This window comes from Rattus norvegicus, chromosome 1 (genome assembly GCF_021556685.1).
Source record: "Rattus norvegicus strain SHRSP/BbbUtx chromosome 1, alternate assembly SHRSP_T2T, whole genome shotgun sequence".
NCBI lineage: Eukaryota > Metazoa > Chordata > Mammalia > Rodentia > Muridae > Rattus > Rattus norvegicus.
In genome coordinates, this window is record NC_141534.1 from 226790195 (window position 1) to 226817589 (window position 27395).

Sequence of the window (27395 nt, forward strand, 5' to 3'; positions counted from 1 at the left end):
GGGGTGACTCTACTCAAGCAAGTATAAGATCTGTATAACAAAAACTTCAAATCTCTGAAAAAAGAAATTGAAGAAGATCTCAAGAGATGGAAAGATCTCCCATACTCATGGATTGGCAGGATTAATAATGTAAAAGTGGTCGTCTTACTGAATGCAATTTACAGATTCAATGCAATCCCCATCAAAAGTCCCACTCATAGACTTCATAGACATAGAAAAAACAATTTACAAATTCATTTGAAGAAAATACCCAGGATAGTGAAAACTATTCTCAACAATAAAAGAACTTCTGCAGGAATCACCATCCCTGACCTCAAACTATATTACAGAGCAATACTGAGAAAAACTGTATGATATTGGTACAGAGACAGACAGGTAGATCAGTGGAATTGAATTGAAGCCCCAGAAATGAACACACACACACCTATGGTCACTTGATCTTTGACAAAGGAGCTAAAACCATCTAATGGAAAAAAAGACAACATTTCCAACAAATAGTGCTGGTTCAATTGTAAGTCAGCATGTAAAAGAATGCAAATGATCCACTCTTATAGTCCTGTACAAAGCTCAAGTCCCAGTGGTTCAAGGACCTCCATATAAAACCAGATACACTGAAACTAATAGAAGAGAACGTGGGAAGTGTCTCCAACACATGGGTACTGGGGAAAATTTCCTAAACAAAACACCAATGGCTTATGCTCTAAGATCAATAATTGACAAATAAGACCTCATAAAACTGTAAAGCTTCTACGAGGCAAAGGACACTGTTAATAGGACAAAACAACAAACAACAGATTAGGAAAAGATCTTTATGGGGTTGGGGATTTAGCTCAGTGGTAGAGCGCTTGCCTAGGAAGCACAAGGCCCTGGGTTCGGTCCCCAGCTCCGAAAAAAAAGACCAAAAAAAAAAAAAGAAAAAAAAAAAAAAGAAAAGATCTTTACCAATCCTACATCCAATAGAGGACTGATATCCAGTATATACAAAGAACTCAATAAGTTAGACTCCACAGAATCAACCCTATTTAGAAATGGAAAATTGAACATTGTACTACCTGAGGACCCAGTTATACCTCTCCTGGGCATATACCCAAAAGATGCTCCAACATACAACAAAGACACATGCTCCACTATGTTCATAGCAGCCTTATTTATAATAGCCTGAAGCTGGAAACATTCCAGATGCCCTTCAACAGAGGAATGAATACAGAAAATGTAGTACATTTACACAATGGAGGATTACTCAGCTATCAAAAACAATGACTTTATGAAATTCATAGGCAAATGGATGGAACTGGAAAATATCATCCTGAGTGAGGTAACCCAATCACAGAAAAACACACATGGTATGCATTCACTGATAAGTGGCTATTAGCCCAAAAGCTCAGAATTTCCAATATACAATTTCCAGACCACTTGAAGCTCAAAAGGAAGAAAGACAAAAGTGTGGATGCTTCAGTACTTCTTAAAAGTGGGAATAAAATACTCACAGGAGGAAATACAGAAACAAAGTGTGGAACAGAGACTAAAGAAAAGGCCACCCAGAGACTGTCACACATGGGGATCCATCACACATGCAGTCACCAAACCCAGTCACTACTGGGGATGCTAAGAGATGTATGCTGACAGAAGCCTGATATGGCTGTCTCCTGAGAAGCTCTGCCAGAGCCTGACAAATACAGAGGCGGATGCTCACAGCTGACCATTGGACTGAGAACTCCAATGAAGGAGTTAGAAAAAGTCTGAGGTAGCTGAGGGGGTTAGCAAACCATAGCAAGAACAATATCAACCAATGAGACACATCAGAGCTCCCAGGCACTAAACCATCAACCAAAGGGTACACATGGAGTCACTCTTTGCTCTAGTTGCATATGTAGCAGAGGATGGCCTTGTTAGGCATCAGTGGGAGGAGAAGTCCTTGGTTCTGTGAAGGCTCGATGCCCAGTGTAGGGGAATGTCAGGGTGTTGAGGTGGGAGGGAGTTGGTGGGTAGGTAGGTAGTTGGGGGAAGCATCTTCATGGAGGCAGGGGGTGGGAGGATGTGATGGGGGGTTTTCAGAGGGGAAACCAGGAAAGGGGATAACATTTTAAATTTAAATAAAGAAAATATTCAATAAAAGAAAAAAGAAATTTCCAATTAATTGTGTTTGTAAAACTGCTGGATTTTGTTTAAAAGCAGTACTAAATCTAGAATTGGTGTGAGCTAAACATTATACAAATTATAATACAACAAATATGCATATAAATTTACTTACCAATGCGTCGTCATAATCATTCAGATAAAACATCTCAGAATTCACATTCCAGTAAGCAAAGAGATTATCTAATCGGATTAGCTGAAAATAAAAGGTTTATTGTCAATTACTTTTTTAAAAGAATTTTTAATTCTTGCTATGCTCAGAATTCGCAAGTAGTTGACTCTTATCCTGGGTAAAGCAAATAGATATAATATACATGTTTATACACACAAATACACACACACACACACACATATACCACCACCGCTGCCGCCACCACCACCACCACCACCATCATCATCATCATCATTTGTCTAAAATTCCCTCTTATCAAGTCTATGGGATAGAATTCACTTTACCTTCCGAACTAGTTTTTCAGTATCATCATGTAAACATGGAATCCAATATTGATCAGTTGTCTAAAGAAGGGAGCAGGAAAAGAGCATTATATATAATAAGCAGGTTTTAATCATACCCTAAGATTTCCCATGAAAACGCCTTTGAAAACTTATCTATCATTTAGTAAAAAATAGTATTATCAGACCACTAACACTAACCGTTTGCTTTCAAAGAACTCACTGGTCAAAAACAAACAGAAATGAGCAATTTCAAAGGCCCAATATACATCAGACAAAACATGGCAAAAAAAGAAAAAAATCAGACTCAAAGATGTGCCGTATATAATGACTAACCTAACCCTTGTTAAGAGGACTCCCTTCAACATCCTTATAATCACCACAGTCCATACACCATGAATAAACACTACCTAGTGTATGGCAAGACAAAAGAGTTGGTTCTGTTAGCTTGTTTGCTTTGGTTTTGTTTGTTACATATTGACTGGTTTTGTTTGGGGTTTGTTTTTGTTTTTGTTCATGTTTTAAAAGAGGCCCAAGATATGGCCAGAGAATAAAACACAGGAAGGAAAAATGAAAAACCAAATGTTACTTAGGGTCAGATTTCAAAGATTTTATACACACTATAAAGACAAGATTTTAAACTTAGAATAATCAAAGTCACCGAGGACAAAGCCGGGTACATACTGAAGAACACTTATCAAGGAATGCTGTAGAAGGCTTCCAGGTTCAAACCAAGACACTTAAAAACCTTTAGAAATAAGAAATGGTAAATACCATAATCAAATCTTTATTTGTATATGATTTTTTTTTCCTTTCAAAATAGGGTCTGGTTTTGGAGCCCAGATGGCCTTGAGCTCATGATACTGCTTCAGCTTCCAGAGTGTTGAGTAACACCTTGCCAGATCCTTGATATTAGAGAGATGGTCCCACTGCTGTGTGAAGAACTGACTAGAAGAATGGATCCTAAACTTTAGCAAAAATTTTGATTGCTAGGGGTGACTTTTAAGGCGTAGATTTCACACTAAAGAAGTGGCTTGGTGGTAGACTGCTTATCTAACTTGCCAAGTCCCATCATTGCAACAACTAATAATAAAAATCATACAAGGAAACAGACATCACAATGCCAAGCCAAGAAAGAGTATGTGTAACTGTATGAGTCTCGTATGGCACACAAGTTCTCAGGAACCTCCAAAGTTAATAATTAAAGGCACTGTCTGTGGGGCTGCAGAGATGATCCAGTGGTTAAAGTGAGTATGACTGTTGCAGAGGACCAGAGTTCAGTTCCCAGCAATGATTCACAATCACCTGTTCCTCCAGTTCCACAAAATCTACCACTCCCCGCTCTGACTTCTGTGAGCTCCTGTCATGTGTAGACAGGCACAGGGGTTGGGGATTTAGCTCAGTGATAGAGCGCTTGCCTAGCAAGCGCAAGGCCCTGGGTTTGGTCCCCAGCTCCGAAAAAAAAAAGAAAAAAAAAGAAACTCAGGCACACACAAATACACATAAAATATTTTCAATAAATAAAACTACTGTTGCTATTGTAGCAATAATTTTCATATTACTAAATATAAATAGTAATTCTCTATATTTTTCAATCTGTCAGCAGCACTGACAACAGACACCATTCACTGTTACCTAGTAATAACTATGTCTGCCCCTCAACCCCTGACCCTTTCTTTCTTACTTGCAGAACCATGTTTTAAAAAAACAAAAAACCCAAAACAAAAACTATACAAAAAAAAAAAAAACAACCTAGAAGATGCAATACTGAAGTGGAGTACATATGAACTGCATTATATGTAGCTACAAAGGAAAAGTAAAAAACACAGTAAAATAAGAAGTAACTTACAGAAGAACCATGTAAAGCACCTGAATCAACTTAAAATGCTAACTGACAGTTTTAGAAATGAGCATGTACTTACTCCTCATTCCAACCAAGTCTAAGGACTTCCTAGACCAGTTCTACACAGCCAACCGATCACAAACCTGGCATACTTCTGATACTGACATAAGCATATATCTAACTATACTACACAATTTAAAAGTTACATTTTCTTTTGAACCAAGTACCTGAAGGCTGAGATTTTGAAGAGAAATGCCAAAAGAGAGGGGTTTCTCTCGATTTGTGATCTGAAGAAAAACAAAGTAAATTACTTAGATGGGTTGCCAATTGGACAAAAATCACTTCATAGAAACAGTTAAATATCTGAGAAATATCGTATTTCAAATATTCAAAAACATTATTTTTCAGGACAATTCTGCTCCATTTTTTTTTCTAAAAACAGAGTTGTGTGTCACCAAGTAGAGAAAGTAAAAGAGTAAAAGAGGCCAAAGTAAGCCTGCTTTGCTTTAGAACTTGAACCTTTGGATAGTGCTTTACTCCATGCTCCTCTTTGATAACTTCTATTCTCCTTAACAACAAATCAGGCAAAAATGCAAGGCCCTGGACTCAGCAGCAGATGGCATCTAAGCAAACCGAGGTAGGAAATCGCCATCACCACCTGCACAGGCACAATTCAGAAGTTCCTGCCTCATCCAGGGATAGACTGAAACTTAACACTTGGGACAGCTACTGTTTGCAGCCCCAACTTCTGCCAGAAAGAAAAAATATTCTATTTACACATAAATTCTCCAGCAATGTGTTTTAAAATATCAACTCTATGCACTTTAGAATGTAAAATAATAGTAAATACTTTAGACTCAAAGACATTCTATTTTGAGCATTTTTTTAAATACACTTGGTCTTTCCATTTATACACTGATTTTGTTGTTTTGTTTTGTTTCAATCTCAGGCTCTTCTACCATGTTTTAAGCAGCAAGCATCTGGAAGCTCTCCCATATCCATAGCTGTTGAGCGCCTCTCACAGGTGTGAAAGTATTAGTTCATGAAACTTGTGTTATAAGAATAACTTTATTTTAAAAGGAAAAAGGGACATGCAAAGAATTATGTATATTTTCATTGTAAAAATCCAACTTTTGTTAAGTTTTAATTGTTAAAAAAATGTTTGAATCCAAGGAGGCTCTTTAAAAGAGTTGTTTCTTCCAAGAACCAAGAGAAAGCCAGGTCAAAGACATAATTTTCTACGTTGCATGTACTGTAATTGCACCTTTTCTACCACACAGGATTTAGTAAACTTGTCAAAAATGTTACAGCTTTTAAAAAATGATGCAGCAACATTTAATGCAAATGGAATGGTTATCTTTAATTATGAACTTGACAGAATCTGAAATCACCTGAGCAGAGGATCCCAATGAGGAACTGTCAGGTTGCTCTGTGGGCATGTGTAGCAGGACAAAGTGTGTGTCGGGTGCAGTGATTATCTTGATGATGTTAACTGGCATGCAGCCCTCTGTGGGTAGCATCATCCCCTGGGGTTTGAGTCTTTTGCTATGCTACAGTGGCAAAAGTGATCTGAATATAGGCATGCATATTCATTCTGTCCCTGCTTTGACAAGGTGGATGTAACTCTCTGCTTTACATTCCTGCCCCGACTTTCTGCAATAATGGACTGTGACCTGAACTGTAGCGAGTAAAACATTTCTCTCTTAGAGATGCTTTTGTCAGGCCCCTATACATGTGTAGCAGATGTGCAGCTTGGTCTTCCTGGGAGCTGTCTCTGACTCTGTTGCCTGCCTGAATCCCCTTCCCCTAGCTGGACTGCCTGACTGGGCCTCAGTGGGAGAGGATGTGCTTAGTCCTGATGTCCCAGGGCAGGGTGGTACTCAAGGCTGGACTTCCTGTTCTCTGAGGAGAAGGGGAGAAGACAGTGAGGGGAGGAATTTGTAAGGCTAGGACTAGGAGCAGAGGAGGGAAGAGGGCTCCAATCGATATGTAAAGTAAGTAAATCAATACAGAAAGAAATGAAGTGGGGAGAAGATGCGTTTGTCAGGGTATTTATCACAGCAATATAAGAAAAAAACTAGAACAGCACCTTAATACATACTTAAGAAAACTGAAGAGCAGAAGCTAAGTCAGATCCACTTAGTCTTAAGCCAGCGCTCTTTGCTGGAGGTAAAAATCTGTAGAATTCATTAACTCCCAAGACACTGCCTTCATAACCCAAAGTTCAAACAGCTTAGCAAGATCTAATCAGGCTCCCAGACCCGGTGAGAGAGAGACCCAACCGCCTGGTCAGGTGGGCACTCCTGAGGCTGCAGAGCGGAAGAGACCACCAACACTGCTCACCCCTGCCCACATCCCTGGCCCAAGAGGAAACTATATAAGGCCTCTGGGCTCCCGTGGGGGAGGGCCCAGGAGCGGCAGGACCCCTGCCGGAGACACCGCCGGACCCTGAAGGAAACAGACCTGATAAACAGTTCTCTGCACCCAAATCCCATGGGAGGGAGAGCTAAACCTTCAGAGAGGCAGACAGGCCTGGGAAACCAGAAGAGACTGCTCCCTGCACACACATCTCAGACGCCAGAGGAAAAAGCCAAAGACCATCTGGAACCCTGGTGCACTGAAGCTCCCGGAAGGGGCGGCACAGGTCTTCCTGGTTGCTGCCGCTGCAGAGAGCCCCTGGACAGCACCCCACGAGCAAACCTGAGCCTCGGGACCACAGGTAAGACCAAATTTTCTGCTGCAAGAAAGCTGCCTGGTGAACTCAAGACACAGGCCCACAGGAACAGCTGAAGACCTGTAGAGAGGAAAAACTACACGCCCGAAAACAGAACACACTGTCCCCATAACTGACTGAAAGAGAGGAAAACAGGTCTACAGCACTCCTGACACACAGGCTTATAGGACAGTCTAGCCACTGTCAGAAATAGCAGAACAAAGTAACACTAGAGATAATCTGATGGCGAGAGGCAAGCGCAGGAACCCAAGCAACAGAAACCAAGACTACATGCCATCATCGGAGCCCAATTCTCCCACCAAAACAAACATGGAATATCCAAACACACCAGAAAAGCAAGATCTAGTTTCAAAATCATATTTGATCATGATGCTGGAGGACTTCAGGAAAGACCTGAACACACTTAGGGAAGCACAGGAAAACATTAATAAACAAGTAAAAGCCTACAGAGAGGAATCGCAAAAATCCCTGAAAGAATTCTAGGAAAACACAATCAAACAGTTGAAGGAATTAAAAATGGAAATAGAAGCAATCAAGAAAGAACACATGGAAACAACCCTGGATATAGAAAACCAAAAGAAGAGACAAGGAGCTGTAGATACAAGCTTCACCAACAGAATACAAGAGATGGAAGAGAGAATCTCAGGAGCAGAAGATTCCATAGAAATCATTGACTCAACTGTCAAAGATAATGTAAAGCGGAAAAAGCTACTGGTCCAAAACATACAGGAAATCCAGGACTCAATGAGAAGATCAAACCTAAGGATAATAGGTATAGAAGAGAGTGAAGACTCCCAGCTCAAAGGACCAGTAAATATCTTCAACAAAATCATAGAAGAAAACTTCCCTAACCTAAAAAAAGAGATACCCATAGACATACAGGAAGCCTACAGAACTCCAAATAGATTGGACCAGAAAAGAAACACCTCCCGTCACATAATTGTCAAAACACCAAACGCACAAAATAAAGAAAGAATATTAAAAGCAGTAAGGGAAAAAGGTCAAGTAACATATAAAGGGAGACCTATCAGAATCACACCAGACTTCTCGCCAGAAACTATGAAGGCCAGAAGATCCTGGACTGATGTTATACAGACCCTAAGAGAACACAAATGCCAGCCCAGATTACTGTATCCAGCAAAACTCTCAATTAACATTGATGGAGAAACCAAGATATTCCATGACAAAACCAAATTTACACAATATCTTTCTACAAATCCAGCACTACAAAGGATAATAAATGGTAAAGCCCAACATAAGGAGGCAAGCTATACCCTAGAAGAAGCAAGAAACTAATCGTCTTGGCAACAAAACAAAGAGAATGAAAGCACACAAACATAACCTCACATCAAATATGAATATAACGGGAAGCAATAATCACTATTCCTTAATATCTCTCAATATCAATGGCCTCAACTCCCCAATAAAAAGACATAGATTAACAAACTGGATACGCAACGAGGACCCTGCATTCTGCTGCCTACAGGAAACACACCTCAGAGACAAAGACAGACACTACCTCAGAGTGAAAGGCTGGAAAACAACTTTCCAAGCAAATGGTCAGAAGAAGCAAGCTGGAGTAGCCATTCTAATATCAAATAAAATCAATTTCCAACTAAAAGTCATCAAAAAAGATAAGGAAGGACACTTCATATTCATCAAAGGAAAAATCAACCAAGATGAACTCTCAATCCTAAATATCTATGCCCCAAATACAAGGGCACCTACATATGTAAAAGAAACCTTACTAAAGCTCAAAACACACATTGCACCTCACACAATAATAGTGGGAGATTTCAACAACCCACTCTCATCAATGGACAGATCATGGAAACAGAAATTAAACAGTGATGTAGACAGACTAAGAGAAGTCATGAGCCAAATGGACTTAACGGATATTTATAGAACATTCTATCCTAAAGCAAAAGGATATACCTTCTTCTCAGCTCCTCATGGTACTTTCTCCAAAATTGACCATATAATTGATCAAAAAACGGGCCTCAACAGGTACAGAAAGATAGAAATAATCCCATGCGTGCTATCGGACCACCACGGCCTAAAACTGGTCTTCAATAACAATAAGGGAAGAATGCCCACATATACGTGGAAATTGAACAATGCTCTACTCAATGATAACCTGGTCAAGGAAGAAATAAAGAAAGAAATTAAAAACTTTTTAGAATTTAATGAAAATGAAGATACAACATACTCAAACTTATGGGACACAATGAAAGCTGTGCTAAGAGGAAAACTCATAGCGCTGAGTGCCTGCAGAAAGAAACAGGAAAGAGCATATGTCAGCAGCTTGACAGCACACCTAAAAGCTCTAGAACAAAAAGAAGCAAATACACCCAGGAGGAGTAGAAGGCAGGAAATAATCAAACTCAGAGCTGAAATCAAACAAGTAGAAACAAAAAGGACCATAGAAAGAATCAACAGAACCAAAAGTTGGTTCTTTGAGAAAATCAACAAGATAGATAAACCCTTAGCCAGACTAACGAGAGGACACAGAGAGTGTGTCCAAATTAACAAAATCAGAAATGAAAAGGGAGACATAACTACAGATTCGGAGGAAATTCAAAAAATCATCAGATCTTACTATAAAAACCTATATTCAACAAAATTTGAAAATCTTCAGGAAATGGACAATTTCCTAGACAGATACCAGGTATCGAAGTTAAATCAGGAACAGATAAACCAGTTAAACAACCCCATAACTCCTAAGGAAATAGAAGCAGTCATTAAAGGTCTCCCAACCAAAAAGAGCCCAGGTCCAGACGGGTTTAGTGCAGAATTCTATCAAACCTTCATAGAAGACCTCATACCAATATTATCCAAACTATTCCACAAAATTGAAACAGATGGAGCCCTACCGAATTCCTTCTATGAAGCCACAATTACTCTTATACCTAAACCACACAAAGACACAACAAAGAAAGAGAACTTCAGACCAATTTCCCTTATGAATATCGACGCAAAAATACTCAATAAAATTCTGGCAAACCGAATTCAAGAGCACATCAAAACAATCATCCACCATGATCAAGTAGGCTTCATCCCAGGCATGCAGGGATGGTTTAATATACGGAAAACCATCAACGTGATCCATTATATAAACAAACTAAAAGAACAGAACCACATGATCATTTCATTAGATGCTGAGAAAGCATTTGACAAAATTCAACACCCCTTCATGATAAAAGTCCTGGAAAGAATAGGAATTCAAGGCCCATACCTAAACATAGTAAAAGCCATATACAGCAAACCAGTTGCTAACATTAAACTAAATGGAGAGAAACTTGAAGCAATCCCACTAAAATCAGGGACTAGACAAGGCTGCCCACTCTCTCCCTACTTATTCAATATAGTTCTTGAAGTTCTAGCCAGAGCAATCAGACAACAAAAGGAGATCAAGGGGATACAGATCGGAAAAGAAGAGGTCAAAATATCACTATTTGCAGATGACATGATAGTATATTTAAGTGATCCCAAAAGTTCCACCAGAGAACTACTAAAGCTGATAAACAACTTCAGCAAAGTGGCTGGGTATAAAATTAACTCAAATAAATCAGTTGCCTTCCTCTATACAAAAGAGAAATAAGCCGAGAGAGAAATTAGGGAAACGACACCCTTCATAATACACCCAAATAATATAAAGTACCTCGGTGTGACTTTAACCAAGCAAGTAAAAGATCTGTACAATAAGAACTTCAAGACACTGAGGAAAGAAATTGAAGAAGACCTCAGAAGATGGAAAGATCTCCCATGCTCATGGATTGGCAGGATTAATATGGTAAAAATGGCCATTTTACCAAAAGCAATCTACAGATTCAATGCAATCCCCATCAAAATACCAATCCAATTCTTCAAAGAGTTAGACAGAACAATTTGCAAATTCATCTGGAATAACAAAAAACCCAGGATAGCTAAAGCTATCCTCAACAATAAAAGGACTTCAGGGGGAATCACTATCCCTGAACTCAAGCAGTATTACAGAGCAATAGTGATAAAAACTGCATGGTATTGGTACAGAGACAGACAGATAGACCAATGGAATAGAATTGAAGACCCAGAAATGAACCCACACACCTATGGTCACTTGATTTTTGACAAAGGAGCCAAAACCATCCAATGGAAAAAAGATAGTATTTTCAGCAAATGGTGCTGGTTCAACTGGAGGGCAACATGTAGAAGAATGCAGATCGATCCATCCTTATCACCCTGTACAAAGCTTAAGTCCAAGTGGATCAAGGACCTCCACATCAAACCAGACACACTCAAACTAATAGAAGAAAAACTAGGGAAGCATCTGGAACACATGGGCACTGGAAAAAATTTCCTGAACAAAACACCAATGGCTTATGCTCTAAGATCAAGAATCGACAAATGGGATCTCATAAAACTGCAAAGCTTCTGTAAGGCAAAGGACACTGTGGTTAGGACAAAACGGCAACCAACAGATTGGGAAAAGATCTTTACCAATCCTACAACAGATAGAGGCCTTATTTCCAAAATATACAAAGAACTCAAGAAGTTAGACCGCAGGGAAACAAATAACCCTATTAAAAAATGGGGTTCAGAGCTAAACAAAGAATTCACAGCTGAGGAATGCCGAATGGCTGAGAAACACCTAAAGAAATGTTCAACATCTTTAGTCATAAGGGAAATGCAAATCAAAACAACCCTGAGATTTCACCTCACACCAGTGAGAATGGCTAAGATCAAAAACTCAGGTGACAGCAGATGCTGGCGAGGATGTGGAGAAAGAGGAACACTCCTCCATTGTTGGTGGGATTGCAGACTGGTAAAACCATTCTGGAAATCAGTCTGGAGGTTCCTCAGAAAATTGGACATTGAACTGCCTGATGATCCAGCTATACCTCTCTTGGGCATATACCCAAAAGATGCCTCAACATATAAAAGAGACACGTGCTCCACTATGTTCATCGCAGCCTTATTTATAATAGCCAGAAGCTGGAAAGAACCCAGATGCCCTTCAACAGAGGAATGGATACAGAAAATGTGGTACATCTACACAATGGAATATTACTCAGCTATCAAAAACAACGAGTTTATGAAATTCGTAGGCAAATGGTTGGAACTGGAAAATATCATCCTGAGTGAGCTAACCCAATCACAGAAAGACATACATGGTATGCACTCATTGATAAGTGGCTATTAGCCCAAATGCTTGAATTACCCTAGATGCCTAGAACAAATGAAACTCAAGACGGATGATCAAAATGTGAATGCTTCACTCCTTCTTTAAATGAGGAAAAAGAATACCCTTGGCAGGGAAGGGAGAGGCAAAGATTAAAACAGAGACTGAAGGAACACCCATTCAGAGCCTGCCCCACATGTGGCCCATACATATACAGCCACCCAATTAGACAAGATGGATGAAGCAAAGAAGTGCAGACCGACAGGAGCCGGATGTAGATCGCTCCTGAGAGACACAGCCAGAATACAGCAAATATAGAGGCGAATGCCAGCAGCAAACCACTGAACTGAGAATAGGTCCCCTATTGAAGGAATCAGAGAAAGAACTGGAAGAGCTTGAAGGGGCTCGAGACCCCAAAAGTACAACAATGCCAAGCAACCAGAGCTTCCAGGGACTAAGCCACTACCTAAAGACTATACATGGACTGACCCTGGACTCTGACCCCATAGGTAGCAATGAATATCCTAGTAAGAGCACCAGTGGAAGGGGAAGCCCTGGGTCCTGCTAAGACTGAACCCACAGTGAACTAGTCTATGGGGGGAGGGCGGCAATGGGGGGAGGGTTGGGAGGGGAACACCCATAAGGAAGGGGAGGGGGGAGGGGGATGTTTGCCCGGAAACCGGGAAAGGGAATAACACTCGAAATGTATATAAGAAATACTCAAGTTAATAAAAAAAAAAAAAAAAAAAAAAAAGATCTAATCAAGTACTCACTGAAAATGTAACAACAAAACAAAAAGATCTCATGGTCATCAGCTCTCTGTCCTCCCTCCTCCCAGCAGAGCAAAGCCACACACAGTCACATACGTGCATGAGGGTAAGATACTTACGTCATCTTCATAACGGACATGGATACTGGAAATCTGCACTTGAAGATTCTTTATGATTTGAGTAACTAACTTTTCTGCAAAAGTGTCTTGTTTTTCCTCCCGAGGATTTTCTAAAATTGCAAATATTCCTTTTTAAACTGAATGAAACACAAACTATAATTATCCATATATTAAAGTAACATATTGCCTTGTTAAAGAAAATGTAAAACACTTGAATAGATGACTTGAGATTTCCAAAATCTTTCGTATCAAAGATCGTTCTCTCGCTCTCTCTCTCTCTCCCTCCCTCCCTCCCTCTCTCTCTCAAAAGCAACTAAATACAAAGTATTTAAAAGCTAGTCTTTTGCCTCGTTGGACTACAGCCAACTATGTTAAATTCACTGATACTAAATTTTATAGCCTGAATGTAAGGGCCAGATGACAAGGACATCTGCCATGACACAGTGACTTTTATAAATGTCATAAAACCATAATAATATGATTGCCTAAACAAAATCTTCACAAGAACAGCATCAGCTGGCATGCCAACATGGATAGGGGAAACTCAGAAGGCCACACCCCTACATCAAGACCTACAGAAAACCAATGACTGCTTAGAAAGGGAGAATCAGTGTTTTCCTGGGAAAAGTCTCATGAAAGGTTATCCAATTCCAACATGTCAGTCCTGAACACATGTATATCAGAGTGACTTTAGATAGATTAAGAAGGTTGCATTTATTATTCCACACACATAAGAATTATTACTTAATAATATATTTATTAAATTTTATATTATATTACATTTATAAATATTTTATGTTGCATATAATATGTAAGCAAATATATATTTCTAAAAAGTTTTAATTCAATTATTATTTAATAATTTAATAATTTTGATAATAATTTAATAATAATTTAAAATATTACTTAAATAATAATTATTATTTAATTATCATAATTAAGATAATAATAATTATTATAGAAGTCATATTTGAGACATAGTAGGAGCAGAGGAGGATAGGGAGGAATGAAATGATGTTAAAAGTCTTTGTTTTAGCCGAGAAAGAAATTAGGGTAACGACACTCTTCATAATAGTCCCAAATAATATAAAATACCTCGATGTGACTTTAACCAAGCAAATAAAAGATCTGTATGATAAGAACTTCAAGCCTCTGAAGAAAGAAATTGAAGAAGAGCTCAGAAGATGGAAAGATCTCCCATGCTCATGGATTGGCAGGATTAATATAGTAAAAATGGCCATTTTACCAAAAGCAATCTACAGATTCAATGCAATCACCATCAAAATACCAATCCAATTCTTCAGAGACTTAGACAGAACAATTTGCAAAATCATCTGGAATAACAAAAAACCCAGGATAGCTAAAACTATCCTCAACAATAAAAGGATTTCTGGGGGAATCACTATCCCTGAACTCAAGCAGTATTACAGAGCAACAGTGATAAAAACTGCATGGTATTGGTACAGAGACAGACAGATAGACCAGTGGAACAGAATTGAAGACCCAGAAATGAACCCACACACCTACGGTCACTTAATCTTTGACAAAGGAGCTAAAACCATCCAATGGAAAAAAGATAGCATTTTCAGCAAATGGTGCTGGTTCAACTGGAGGGCAACATGTAGAAGAATGCAGATCGATCCATGCTTATCACCCTGTACAAAGCTTAAGTCCAAGTGGATCACGGACCTCCACATCAAACCAGATACACTCAAACTCATGGAAGAAAAAGTGGGGAAGCATCTCGAATACATGGGCACTGGAGAAAATTTCCTGAACAACACACCAATGGCTTATGCTCTAAGATCAAGAATCGATAAATGGGATCTCATAAAACTACAAAGCTTCTGTAAGGCAAAGGACACTGTGGTTAGGACAAAACGACAACCAACAGATTGGGAAAAGAGCTTTACCAATCCTACAACAGATAGAGGGCTTATATCCAAAATATACAAAGAACTCATGAAGTTAGACTTCAGGGAGACAAATAACCCTATTAAAAATGGGGTTCAGAGCTAAACAAAGAATTCACAGCTGAGGAATGCCAAATGGCTGAGAAACACCTAAAGAAATGTTCAACAACTTTAGTCATAAGGGAAATGCAAATCAAAACAACCCTGAGATTTCACTTCACAGCAGTCAGAATGGCTAAGATCAAAAACTCAGGTCACAGCAAATGCTGGCGAGGATGTGGAGAAAGAGGAACACTCCTCCATTGTTGGTGGGATTGCAGACTGGTACAACCATTCTGGAAATCAGTCTGGAGGTTCCTCAGAAAATTGGACATTGAACTACCTGAGGATCCAGCTATACCTCTCTTGGGCATATACCCAAAAGATGCCCCAACATATAACAAAGACACGTGCTCCACTATGTTCATAGCAGCCTTATTTATAATAGCCAGAAGCTGGAAAGAACCCAGATGCCCTTCAACAGAGGAATGGATACAGAAAATGTGGTACATCTACACAATGGAATATTACTCAGTTATCAAAAATAATGACTTTATGAAATTCATAGGCAAATGGATGGAACTGGAAAATATCATCCTGAGTGAGGTAACCCAATCACAGAAAAACACACATGGTATGCACTCATTGATAAGTGGCTATTAGCTCAAATGCTTGAATTACCCTAGATGCACAGAACACATGAAACTCAAGAAGGATGACCAAAATACAAATGCTTCACTCCTTCTTTAAAAGGGGAACAAGAATACCCTTGGGAGGGAATAGGGAGGCAAAGTTTAGAACAGAGGCAGAAGGAACACCTATTCAGAGTCTGCCCCACATGTGGTCCATACTTATACAGCCACCAAACTAGATAACATGGATGAAGCAAAGAAGTGCAGGCCGACAGGAACCGGATGTAGATCGCTCCTGAGAGACACAGCCAGAATACAGCAAATACATAGGCGAATGCCAGCAGCAAACCACTGAACTGAGAACGGGACCCCCGTTGAAGGAATCAGAGAAAGGACTGGAAGAGCTTGAAGGAGCTTGAGACCCCATATAAACAACAATACCAACCAACCAGAGCTTCCAGGGACTAAGCCACTACCTAAAGACTATACATGGACTGACCCTGGACTCTGACCTCATACGTAGCAATGAATAGCCTAGTAAGAGCACCAGTGGAAGGGGAATCCCTTGGTCTTGCCAAGACTGAACCCCCAGTGAATGTGATTGTTGGGGGGAGGGCAGTAATGGGGGGAGGATGGGAAGGGGGAGGGGTTAGGGGGATGTTGGCCAGGAAACCAGGAAGGGGAATAACAATCGAAACGTAAATAAGAAATACTCAAGTTAATAAAGATAAAAAAAATCTTTGTTTTATACACTTATTTATTTGAGAATTTCATACATGAGAACTGTATTCATAATCTCTTATCCATTCTCTCTAAGTCTCAAAAACACTCCCTCAGCTCTGTACTTCTGGCACACCTTGCCTTAAAATTTGGAAGTAAAGCTAAGGGAAGATAACTCCTTTTCGTGTATTATTATTAAAAACCATTCCATGCTAGCTCCAGCTACTATCTGGCCTCGGTGGTCTCCCCACCCCCATCTGCCCCCTGTGACAAGCTGTCACAACCCCTCCCCACCCCGCAACCCAGTAAAATCAAAACTCCAGAGGCTTATAAATTATCAGTCAGATTTATAACAGTAAATTCTCAACTCACAAAACACCCACTCAAAGAACTCAAAACTCAATTGATATAAACACAAACTGGCCACTTAGATTGGACAAACTGCCCTATATTATTCTACTGGTCTTCTATGATGTTCATAGCTACCTGTGGCTATTTCAAGTCACATGGATTCAGGTTCGTCCTCTCCATTTTTCTCTGTCCTTTTCTCTTTCTCCTTTCTGTCCCTCTCCCGTCTCTAAAACTGCCAGCCCACTTCCTTGTCCACTGCCCAATCAAGGCTCTACCCTTATCTTTTACCTGCCCTCACCTGGGCATCAACGGCAATCCACAACTCCTCTGTTATCACCACTTGATCCCAACTATTGTTAAGGTAACGCATGGCCCAGATGTCAAAAATACTACGATAACTCTTACATTAGCTGATATCCCATCAGGATCTGGGATATTATCTGCTTTTAATATGGCTCCTTTCCCATGCAACCACAAACTTCAATTTCCCTCTCTTCCTGCCATCCTTTGATAGTCTTCAAATGTCTTCTTCCTCTGTACAACCACTAGGTGGCAGGCTTCCTTAAAACTTAATCCTAGAATTATTTTTCTTCTCATTCTATACTGTTGCTTCAGGAAACGTCATTCACATCCTAAAATATTTAACTGCTACCCTAATGTTGAAAACTTTCAAAAATACTGAATACAAAAAGTAAAATGCAAAAAATGATCATCGGTCATCATTACAGAGCTTCTGGGACACAAGTCTACCGAAAGTGATCATTTTTGGAAAAGACGGGCTGAGTTCTTATAGAAATGAGCTGCTGCTGCAATTTGCTTACTCATTTTGGAAGGGAAGAGATATCCTCACAAAACAACAACAACAACAAGAACAAGAACAACAACAACAACAACAACTAAACCCTGGAATATACCATCCGGTGGAAGAACTACTGTCATCAAATACAGGAGAAACTGAGACCTTGGGTCTCTTTATATGATGCCCGTGGACCATGAATATTTGACCTGAAGCTACAATGAAGGAGACAGGAAATCCTGCATGAAGATGTGCTGTGCAAAGCAGTCAACAGGAGTTTTTGAAAATAAGTACCAATGAAATAAAAAGTCAAAAAAACAAAAGGTAAAATTCGCAGTGGGGAGAATGTGAGTTGGTAAACTATGGAGCAGTCAGCATGGCAGGGGGCGAGGCTGTAGGATGCAGAAGTAGGAATGAGGGATGGAAGCAGACAGCGTCCAATGTGAGCTTCTAATACATCTTGCTGAAGCACTAAGGCACTATCCTGATACTGAGGCAACATCAGGGTTTTATATTATACAACATTAGTATTTTGGACCTAATAAATTCTCATTAAGCATGGTTTATATTGTATGAATTTCCGTTTTCCAGTAAGGCATCATTAAAGAAATAAAGGAAAAGAAAACAAACAAAAATGGTAAATCCACAATGCCAGAAGAAGGTAAAAGACTTGGAGAAAGCAACAAAAAAACCAACGGTTTCAGCCAAACTGAAGAAGAAATTTAAATCCTAAATAACCCAGGATGGTGCTGTCATTGAAACCTAAGAGTTTAAAACCAGGATTCTGAAAGATTCAGGGACTTGAAATCACACAAAACAAAAACGGCAATCTGGGAGCATCCTTAAGGGATAAGGCTAGAGAGATGGCCCTGGTTAGGAGCACTGGCTGCTGTTTCTGGTTGAGTTCCCAGACCCACATGGCAGCTCACAACTGTCTGTTACTAAAGTTGCAGAGGATCTGATGCCTCCTTCTGAGATATGCAGACACCATGCATGCAAATGCTGCACAGACATATTTGTTGACAAAACACCCCTAGTGTAAAATAAGTTAAAATTATTTTAAAGAATTGGTTTAAGATCTGTATAAGCAGTCAATATAAGTCAGTATATGGTAGGGATATTTAAGTCACCATTTATAAGATTTTAAAATATATAACTACTCAGTGAAGAACAAAGTAGAAGAAAAACAGATAAGTGGAAAAAAATTTAACATTTTTAATAAGAATAGGATATAGTATGTTTATAAGCTACAAGATCTACAGAGAAAAGATGTGAGAATAAAGATATAGAAAGTCCCTAGTGATAGTAACAAGGGGATAGCTGAAAAAATTAGGTTTCTATGGGATTCCCCTTCCATTGATGATCAATGGATTATAGTCATGTGACCTACAATGAACTGAGGCAGGGTTGGGGATAGATAAAAGTAAACACAAGCACATTAAAGGTCTCAGTATATTCGAGAGTAAATAATCAGTACAAGGGGAATATAAAGACACAGACTAGAAAGGAAAGAAGGTGTACTTGGTAGACTTGCTAATGTTTAAAACTGACTTTATCCTCACAGTAAGTATTTGCCTTAAATTTATGTAAGGTAAAATGTTTGCATATATAACAAAACACACAAACCATGCAACTTTCTAGGTAATGAGATGGTTTCTTGTTTGTAACATAATCTCAGTATATCCAGCCAAAAACAATATGCTATTATAATAAATTTACATCCTTTACTACCAGTTTACTGATATTTTACCTTGATCAACTACTTTCTGTTTTGCTTCTTCTATTCTTTTTAGTTCCTGTTGTTTTGCTTCCATGAGTTGCTTTTCTTCTTTGATAGGATCATACTGTATTCCTACAAAAATTATATAAAATATTCAACTACTTTAAATTTAAATATACTCAATTTCAAAAATTAGCATTGAAAATAATAATGCTAACAAAATCTACAGAGAATTAAAACAAACAAACAAAAAAAGCAATTCAAACTGAACCAAAAAACCTAAATTATCTTCACTAAGAGTTCTTGGAACAAAAATATAAAATATAAAGATTTTTCCATCTAAAATTAAGGATAATTTAAATTATAAATTTTAAATAACTTACTAGAAGACGGCACTATGAGTAAATAAATTTCTTCCAAAACAGCTTCAACTGGTTGAGTATAAAGGTTTTTCCATGGAATTTTAAGTTGAAGGCTACCTACATTAAAATAATAAAGATAAGAATATTGTTCATTCAACATACATCTACCAATCAATTACTATAAAGCATTAGAAGACATCTTTGAAAGAGATCCAGAACAAATAATAGTGTCAGAGGGACCATACAGTCCTATAAAATTAACTGCACTTTTATACAACTCACGTAGAAATGGGTGCTTTGTTATTCAACGAATATATTAGGAAATATAGTGTCATATAAAACAATAAATACACAAAGTGTTAGGAACACAATAAAAGTAACATATACAAATAAAATATATTATTAAAGGATGCAGGTACTATGTGAAATATATACAATTAACATCTTAATTGATTTTGTCTTCTGAACTGCCTATTTTTAGTATCTGAAAATTAACTTCTTGTCATATTTTAAAAAGGGAAAATAAAAAAACAAGCTCTTAATAAAATGTCTATCTACTGCTCTTATGTACAGACATATACTTTGTTTTATATACAGTTTTGTATGATGATGCTGGAATCAACCCTGAGTTGATTAACACTGACTATCAACTTGACAGGATTTACCTATGAAACGAGCCTTTGAGAATGCCCATAAGATCATTTCTAGAAGAGATTAGCAGAAGATGGAAGACCTAGTCTAAAGGCAGCAATACAAACTCAAGGGCTAGAGCTCCACACTGAGTAAGGAGAAGAAAGACGCATTCCTTTCCTCTTCCTGACGAAATGTGACAAACGTGTCATCTTCCTGCTGTCAGCCCTTCTTTGTCATGATGACCTGCATCCTCAAACCGAACTAATCCAACCCTTCCTTCTCTCAGGTGCTTGTGTCAGGCATGCTGTCACAGCAATGAGAAAACATAACTAGTCAAAATCTCAACCCTTCTCGGTATATTTTTAAATTTTTGTTCAATTGAGATTACACTGACTTACACTAAAATTCAAAATCCATCAGTGTAAAACTTAAGTAACTTCTGGCAAATGTTTAAAAACAACATATAACACATTTATTTGTAAGGCTGTTTTATGAGATAATATGATTATTCCACCCAAATATATATTCCTTAGATTACTGTCATAATAAAGCAAATCAAATCAAACCAACTTAGATTACAAAAAAATCCTTACACCATGGTTACAAGCCTTCAAAACAACAACAACAAAAATTACCAATCCAAACTATTAGAAACAGCCAATAACTAATATGTCAGAAGGAAAATTACTGGTGCTATTGTCCACTTTTTACTTATGCTAAACTGTCATTAAAGGAACAAGACAGAATTTACATTCTAACAATGACAAAAGGTTTTCTGTGGTATATACTCTAGTAGCAACTGTAAGTATAATACACAAAGTTGGAAAGACAGCCATCATAGTTTTATGTAAGTTTCTCAGATACTCTCACAGCGTTAACACTACACAAAAACAACTACATAACTAAAAAAACCTAAAAGTTCCAACTTAAGACATTATGATCTCAATCAACCTCTATGACATTTAAATAAACACACAACATAATAAGGTATGAATTTTAATAGACAGCTTTATTATACATGTTAAATTCTTACGTTTCATTTATGTTCTACCAATGCATGAAAACATGAACTACTAAGTTCATTCTTTATCTAATTTAAATTCATACTTTAGTTAATTACAAACATGGATAAAGTAACCCAAAACACACAAACAAAAAGCACTTTATTTTCTAGAATAAAAAACCTGGAAATTCTTCTATAGCACAATCAAGCTTTCATTTTGGTCCCTAGATCTAGTGTCTGCGTGATCCAAACCCTTGATGTTATGTACTTTGAAATAATGTCAAACATAAGTAGTCAGAACACAGAAATAGACATAGCTCCTTAAGGTCTGTTATAGGCTGCTTTGACTCTAAACTCAACATCAAGATCTACTAAAATGAGCAATTATTGTTCAAATACTACATACACCAAGTTCTAAATGAAAGCACACAAATATATTTTCAATTAATGCTCATAAGCATTAGGAAAAATTACATTCCACAAATAAGTTTTTTATTTACATTGTATGTCCAGCAAGAACAACACTCCAAGGATAAATATTGCTTACCTATACGACCAACTTTAACTTTGAATGGTACATCCAATTCATGCTATAAAGAAAAGTAAATTTATTTAAACATTATTCATATAAAGTTCAAAAATATAATTATTTTCTTCCTAAACTGATTTAAAGGTATTTCAGTTACCTTACATATTATCTTCAGTATTCATTTAAATGTAATGGTTTAATAATCAAAAGTTTCTCTTTCCAAAGTAAATGGTTAAATATATACTTAAGTAATACTAAACAGAAGAGCTTTTATATAGATTAAGACTTTATTTCCTAAAATTGGCATTTTACAAAACAATAATTTCAAAATTGTTTTTCCTGCTAATTGGGAGAAAGAGGGCTCTAACAATAACTGGTGCTAGGGAACATGGGTAGCCAATAATAAAAAAAGTATCAGAAATAGTAAAAATAGTAGCAGAAAGTAGGGTCTATAACATATATAAACTATAACATATATAAAACTCAGCAGGGATCAACTGAACAGAAGAACTAAAGCTTTATTTATAGTTTAGAGGAAAATACAAAGAAAAAAATCTGCATGGAAATGATAACAAAAACATAAGCAATGTAAAATGGGTAAATTGTCCTTCCCCAAATTAAAAATATTTATACATCAAAGAACACTATCATTATATTAGCCAAATATCAGAAGAGGGGAAATACTATAAATCAAGAAGCTGATCAGGTATCATTATACAGAAAAAAGAGCTCAAAAACTTTAATCACACCAACAAAATCTCCTTTTTAAGAACCTGGATCTCATAAAGATCCTTGGGCCTCTGCCTTGAGTGCAGAGACTAAAGGCATCGGCACCAGCCTTGTTTGTGAAGACAGGCTCACAAAACAGCTCTAATTGGCCTGGAAAGTTCCAGGTAGTACCGACTAGCTTCAATCACTAGTGCTGGCAGTTCAGGCGGAAACCAGGCAGTTGCAGTAAGGGGTGGGGACGGGGGGTTGGGGGGAGGACTAGGAGGAGGACTGATGTTGATGATGATGATAATGATGATGATGATGATGATGATCTCTTCAATATTAAAATAGAAAAACAAAATAATCTTTCCTCCAAATATTTTTTTTAAAATATAGGACTTAGAAAAAGATTATAGTCAGCCCCTAACAATAAAAGTATAATCTACTTGTTTACATATATTAAAAGGTTTCTTGAAGAAATGGGTATTAATTAAATGAACAATTACAGTTTTTAGCCCACCATGAAAAATATGAAAAATTGTTATTTATAACAGGTTATACCAACCATCTCTTGATTTGTCATTTTTTTCTTCTGCTGCTGTGTTTGTAGCCACATAAAAATATCTGGAGCAAATATCCCTTTGCATAGAGAGTTAAGAATACTGGGAAAGTTTGTACAGTTTCTAGTAGCCTCTCTATATAGGTTATTTTTTTCAACTTCTATACATAGAGGTAGTATATTTTGACTATTGGTGAATACATCCTGTATTACAAGACAAGGGTGTAACTGTCCAAATAACGTTGAATATTCAAGTGAGACCACCTCTTGATGATGTTGGTGAGGATCCTGACCACTACCTATTTGTGTTATGATAAAATGGCTGGCCATATTTGATTTTACAAACACAGAGTGTAAGAAAGAGTAGACATTTTTATTGTGTTATATCATCATTTTAAACCTTTATAGTTACCATTGTGTTAAGTCCTTTACAAAAAAATACATATCTAGAAATGGCTTTATAGCAAAAACACTAAGCAACTTTGCATTGTGATGTGTAGGTGAATGGTATATATGAGTTACTAGGAATCATAAAGTCTTCCCTAAGGAGAAAGTTTTAGAATTCCACTAGAGATCAACACGAATTTCTATTTGGCTCATCCTCACTCATTTAGTTATAAACTGTGTGATTCCACATGGGACTTTTAAATTGAAAATATTTTATATTGTGATGTCAATATTAATAGCTAATTTTGACTATGAACAAGAAAGGTTGTAGCTTAACAGCAATGTGTTTGTATATCAAGATGACAAGTGGTCAGTTACACTGGCTAGTTTTATGTCAACTTGACACAAGCTAGAGTCTTTTGAGAGTAGGGAACCCCAATTGAGAAAATGACTCCATGACATCGGGCTGTAGGCGAACAGGTTTTTTAATGAGTGATTGATGGGTGAGTGCCCAGCCCATTGTGAGTGATGCCATTATTGGGCTGGTGGTCTATGTCCTATAAGAAAGCAGGCTGGAGCAAGCTATAGGAGGTATCCAGTAACCAGTACTCCTCAGACTTTGCACTAGCTCCCGCCTCCAGATGTCTGCCCTATGTGAGCTCCTGCCCTAAGTTCCTTCAATGGTGAATAGTAACATGGAAGTTATCTAATCTCCAAAAGTTGCTTTGGGTCATAGTGTTTCAATAGGACACTCACAGATGAAGATGACAATGCACCACACAAAAGGTAAGGAAATAAACCTTATAATTATGAAAGTTAATGTATATATTTTTAATACATGATCAATGTTGAGTCCTCTGCATGCAACAGAACACTCACTAGTAGTATTTGAATATTTGTTATTTGAAAACCTTAATTAAGTTAAATTTTGGTGCATAGTAGTTATAAATGATTTCATATTTAAATAGTAAAAATGCAATGAAATATACTATAATTGAAACATAAGGGTAAACATAGGAGTAGAAACAGTATATATTTCATGTCTTGCTTAGAGAATAAAATGTCTTTTTTTTAACTGTTCTAACTAAATAAAGCTAAATCAATACTATAATTTAAAATACATTTTAAATCTCTGTACTAAATTTGTTCAAATCCTAGCAAATTCTATATTGCTGATCACATAGAACTTTGTGGGTAGGTTTAAATACATTTTATATTCCTATTTTGGAAAACAAAGGCAAACTGGGTTTAATCCCAGCACTTGGGAGGGAAAGGCAGGAAAGTCTCTAGGTTCAACACCAGCCTGGTCTACATAGTGAGTACTAAGCCAGCAAAGACAACTAGTGAGACCATCTCAAACACACGCACATACACACGCACACACGCACATACACATGCACACACGCACACATGCACAAAGAATTTAAATAGAGATCTCTTCAAAGACTGTAGGCATACAGTAACAAGTATATAAGATGTTCAACATCATTAGCTATTCAGAAAATAGTAATTATTTGAGAAGTGCTGATCAATGAAGATGTCAAGATACCACTTCATATCTACTAAGATAGTGGTTAACATGTAAAATATGAAGTAATTTTTCCAAGATTTGAGAAATGTCAAAAAAATTAGCACTTGTTTGGGAGATAATATAAAGTGGTTTCTCAGCTGCAAGAAAAACCTTTGGGTCATTCTGGAAAAAGCTAAATGTATTAGAAAAGCCAAACATTGACTCTTAGGTATATACTCAAAACTCTGAAAGCAGGCCCTTCAACATCTACGTGAGCATAAGTATCTGCTGCAGCTCTTTTGAAAGAACCCAAAGCAGACACAACCTAAGTGTTCATCAAAAGCTAGAGGGAAAAATAAGGCTGACTGGAAAACTAAAAAGGTGACATAGAAGGAGACTATTCAGTCATAAAAAAAGTGGAACCATGGTACATGCTACAAGCTGGATGGCCCAAGAAAACATTATAGCAAGTGGAACAATCCAGAAGCAATGTATGAATATGACATGGTATCATTTGGATGAAGTAAATTCATAGGGATAGAAGACGAAGTTTAGAAAATTCTTTGGTGAATACAGCATCAGTGTGCACTGAAATATCCCCAAGGCCAGTGGAAACCAAGAGCAGAAGCTATTCAATATGGTTAGGAGTTTCTCTTGGCAGTGTGAGTTGTAAAAATAGGTGTTGGAAGAGTTACAAAAGTTGTGAATATAATTCACGTCACAGAGTTTAATATACTTTGTGTTGAATGTTAAATAAACTAGAAGACAGGTTAAATAGTACATAGATGTTAAATACCACATGGAAATAGATGAATAGAAATATTTTAAATGAGAAAACAGTACACTGTTTCTATCTTTTAGGATTTAAAGATTTACTTTGCAAATTCACATTTTATGAAAATAACTTTCAAAATCTTTCTCATACTTAAGCAATTTATGGTGACATGTTAAATTAGAAACAAGTGCAACAATTAAATGCACAAATATCATAAATTTCCATAGGCAAGACCTACCAATGCATTTTCTTTAATTACAAGATTCTTGAGGACCACAGCTCCTTAAAAAAAGAAAAGAAAAAAAATGATATATTCAACTGTATTACATTTTTAAATTAAATATACTTCTTTTTAAATACAACACCTGAGGGGGAAATGTACATATTTTGACCAGCTCATGTTCATTCTTCTGCCTAGTCTAAGAAGGTCTGACAGGAAAATATCCTTCCCACCACCAGCCTCGACACAAAACATCCCAGATGCCATTTATCTGTCTCAGGGGGAAAAGGCAGAAAGCAATAGGGAAGGAAGGATGCCTGACACCCTCCTTTCTCCTCTGAGTTCACACACACACACACACACACACACACACTCTCTCTCTCTCTCTCTCTCTCTCTCTCTCTCTCTCTCACTCACTCCTCTGAGTTCACAGAGAGAGAGAGAGAGAGAACCCACGCATATGCACAGTATGCCCTCACACATAAAATGAGAACACGAAGTTACTCCCTATCACTAGCTACACACAAATGGTTTGGCAGGCAGCAAACATCTGTAAATCTTGTACTTTGGAGGCCAGAGGCAGAGGAACCAATGTGTAGCAAGTCTGAGACCAGTTTGAGCTACACAGGCTGGGACAAAGCTTAGTGGTAGAGCACTTGCTCAACATGCACAATTCCCTGGGCTCAATTACTCTCCAACAGATATAAACTGGCAGGATGGATTCAAGGAACCAGACAAGCAGCATCTAACAATAAACTGTAAATGACTCTCGCTGCCTCTTAAGAACACACATTAAGCTAAAAAACAAAATCATAGGAAAAGAAATTCCAACCACAAAGACAAGTGGGGGATATGACTCAGCAATTGTACTTCTAAGTAAGAATTCCTCAAAGCATCTGAAAGCACTGAGGAAAAGAGAAATGTTCACATTCATACCAGCATTATCCCAAAGGCAGGAACAACTCACCTACTCATCAACAAATGCAGGGAGGAAAAGCCAACAAAAACAGGGCAAATACAATCTCTATCATAGTCTGGAGATAGAGTATGAGTAATTACTGCTTAATGGGTACAGGATTTGACTTTTGTTCTACAGGTAAATTGTTGAATGCTGTAACATATTGTGAATTTAGTGATAGTTACATGTGAAAGGTTGAGGGAGTGTCAACCAGGGATACTCAAACACGTGGACAGCAGGAATTCCTCCACCCCATGCAAGCCCCTCCCACCCTGCCACTGCTCCCAATCTAGTGCCATAAAACCAGCTCCCCCACCATCAACCATATTTAGAATCTATTACCATGACAGTTATCAGACTT

The 27395-nt window shown here is 37.7% G+C and overlaps 1 protein-coding gene across 3 annotated transcripts in view; it reads right to left on the reverse strand.

Moving 5' to 3' along the window:
* Vps13a (vacuolar protein sorting 13 homolog A) overlaps positions 1–27395 on the reverse strand; it is a 226617-nt gene that overhangs the window by 187852 nt on the left and 11370 nt on the right. For all 3 annotated transcript variants that reach the window (NM_001100975.2, XM_087563769.1, XM_087563773.1), the window contains exons 2-9: positions 26095–26138; positions 21933–21975; positions 19771–19866; positions 19418–19519; positions 13217–13326; positions 4660–4719; positions 2593–2652; positions 2252–2332 (exon numbers count right to left, since the gene is read on the reverse strand). In NM_001100975.2, coding sequence (NP_001094445.2) covers positions 2252–2332; positions 2593–2652; positions 4660–4719; positions 13217–13326; positions 19418–19519; positions 19771–19866; positions 21933–21975; positions 26095–26138 — 596 coding nt within the window. The remainder of the gene's footprint in view (positions 1–2251; positions 2333–2592; positions 2653–4659; positions 4720–13216; positions 13327–19417; positions 19520–19770; positions 19867–21932; positions 21976–26094; positions 26139–27395) is intronic.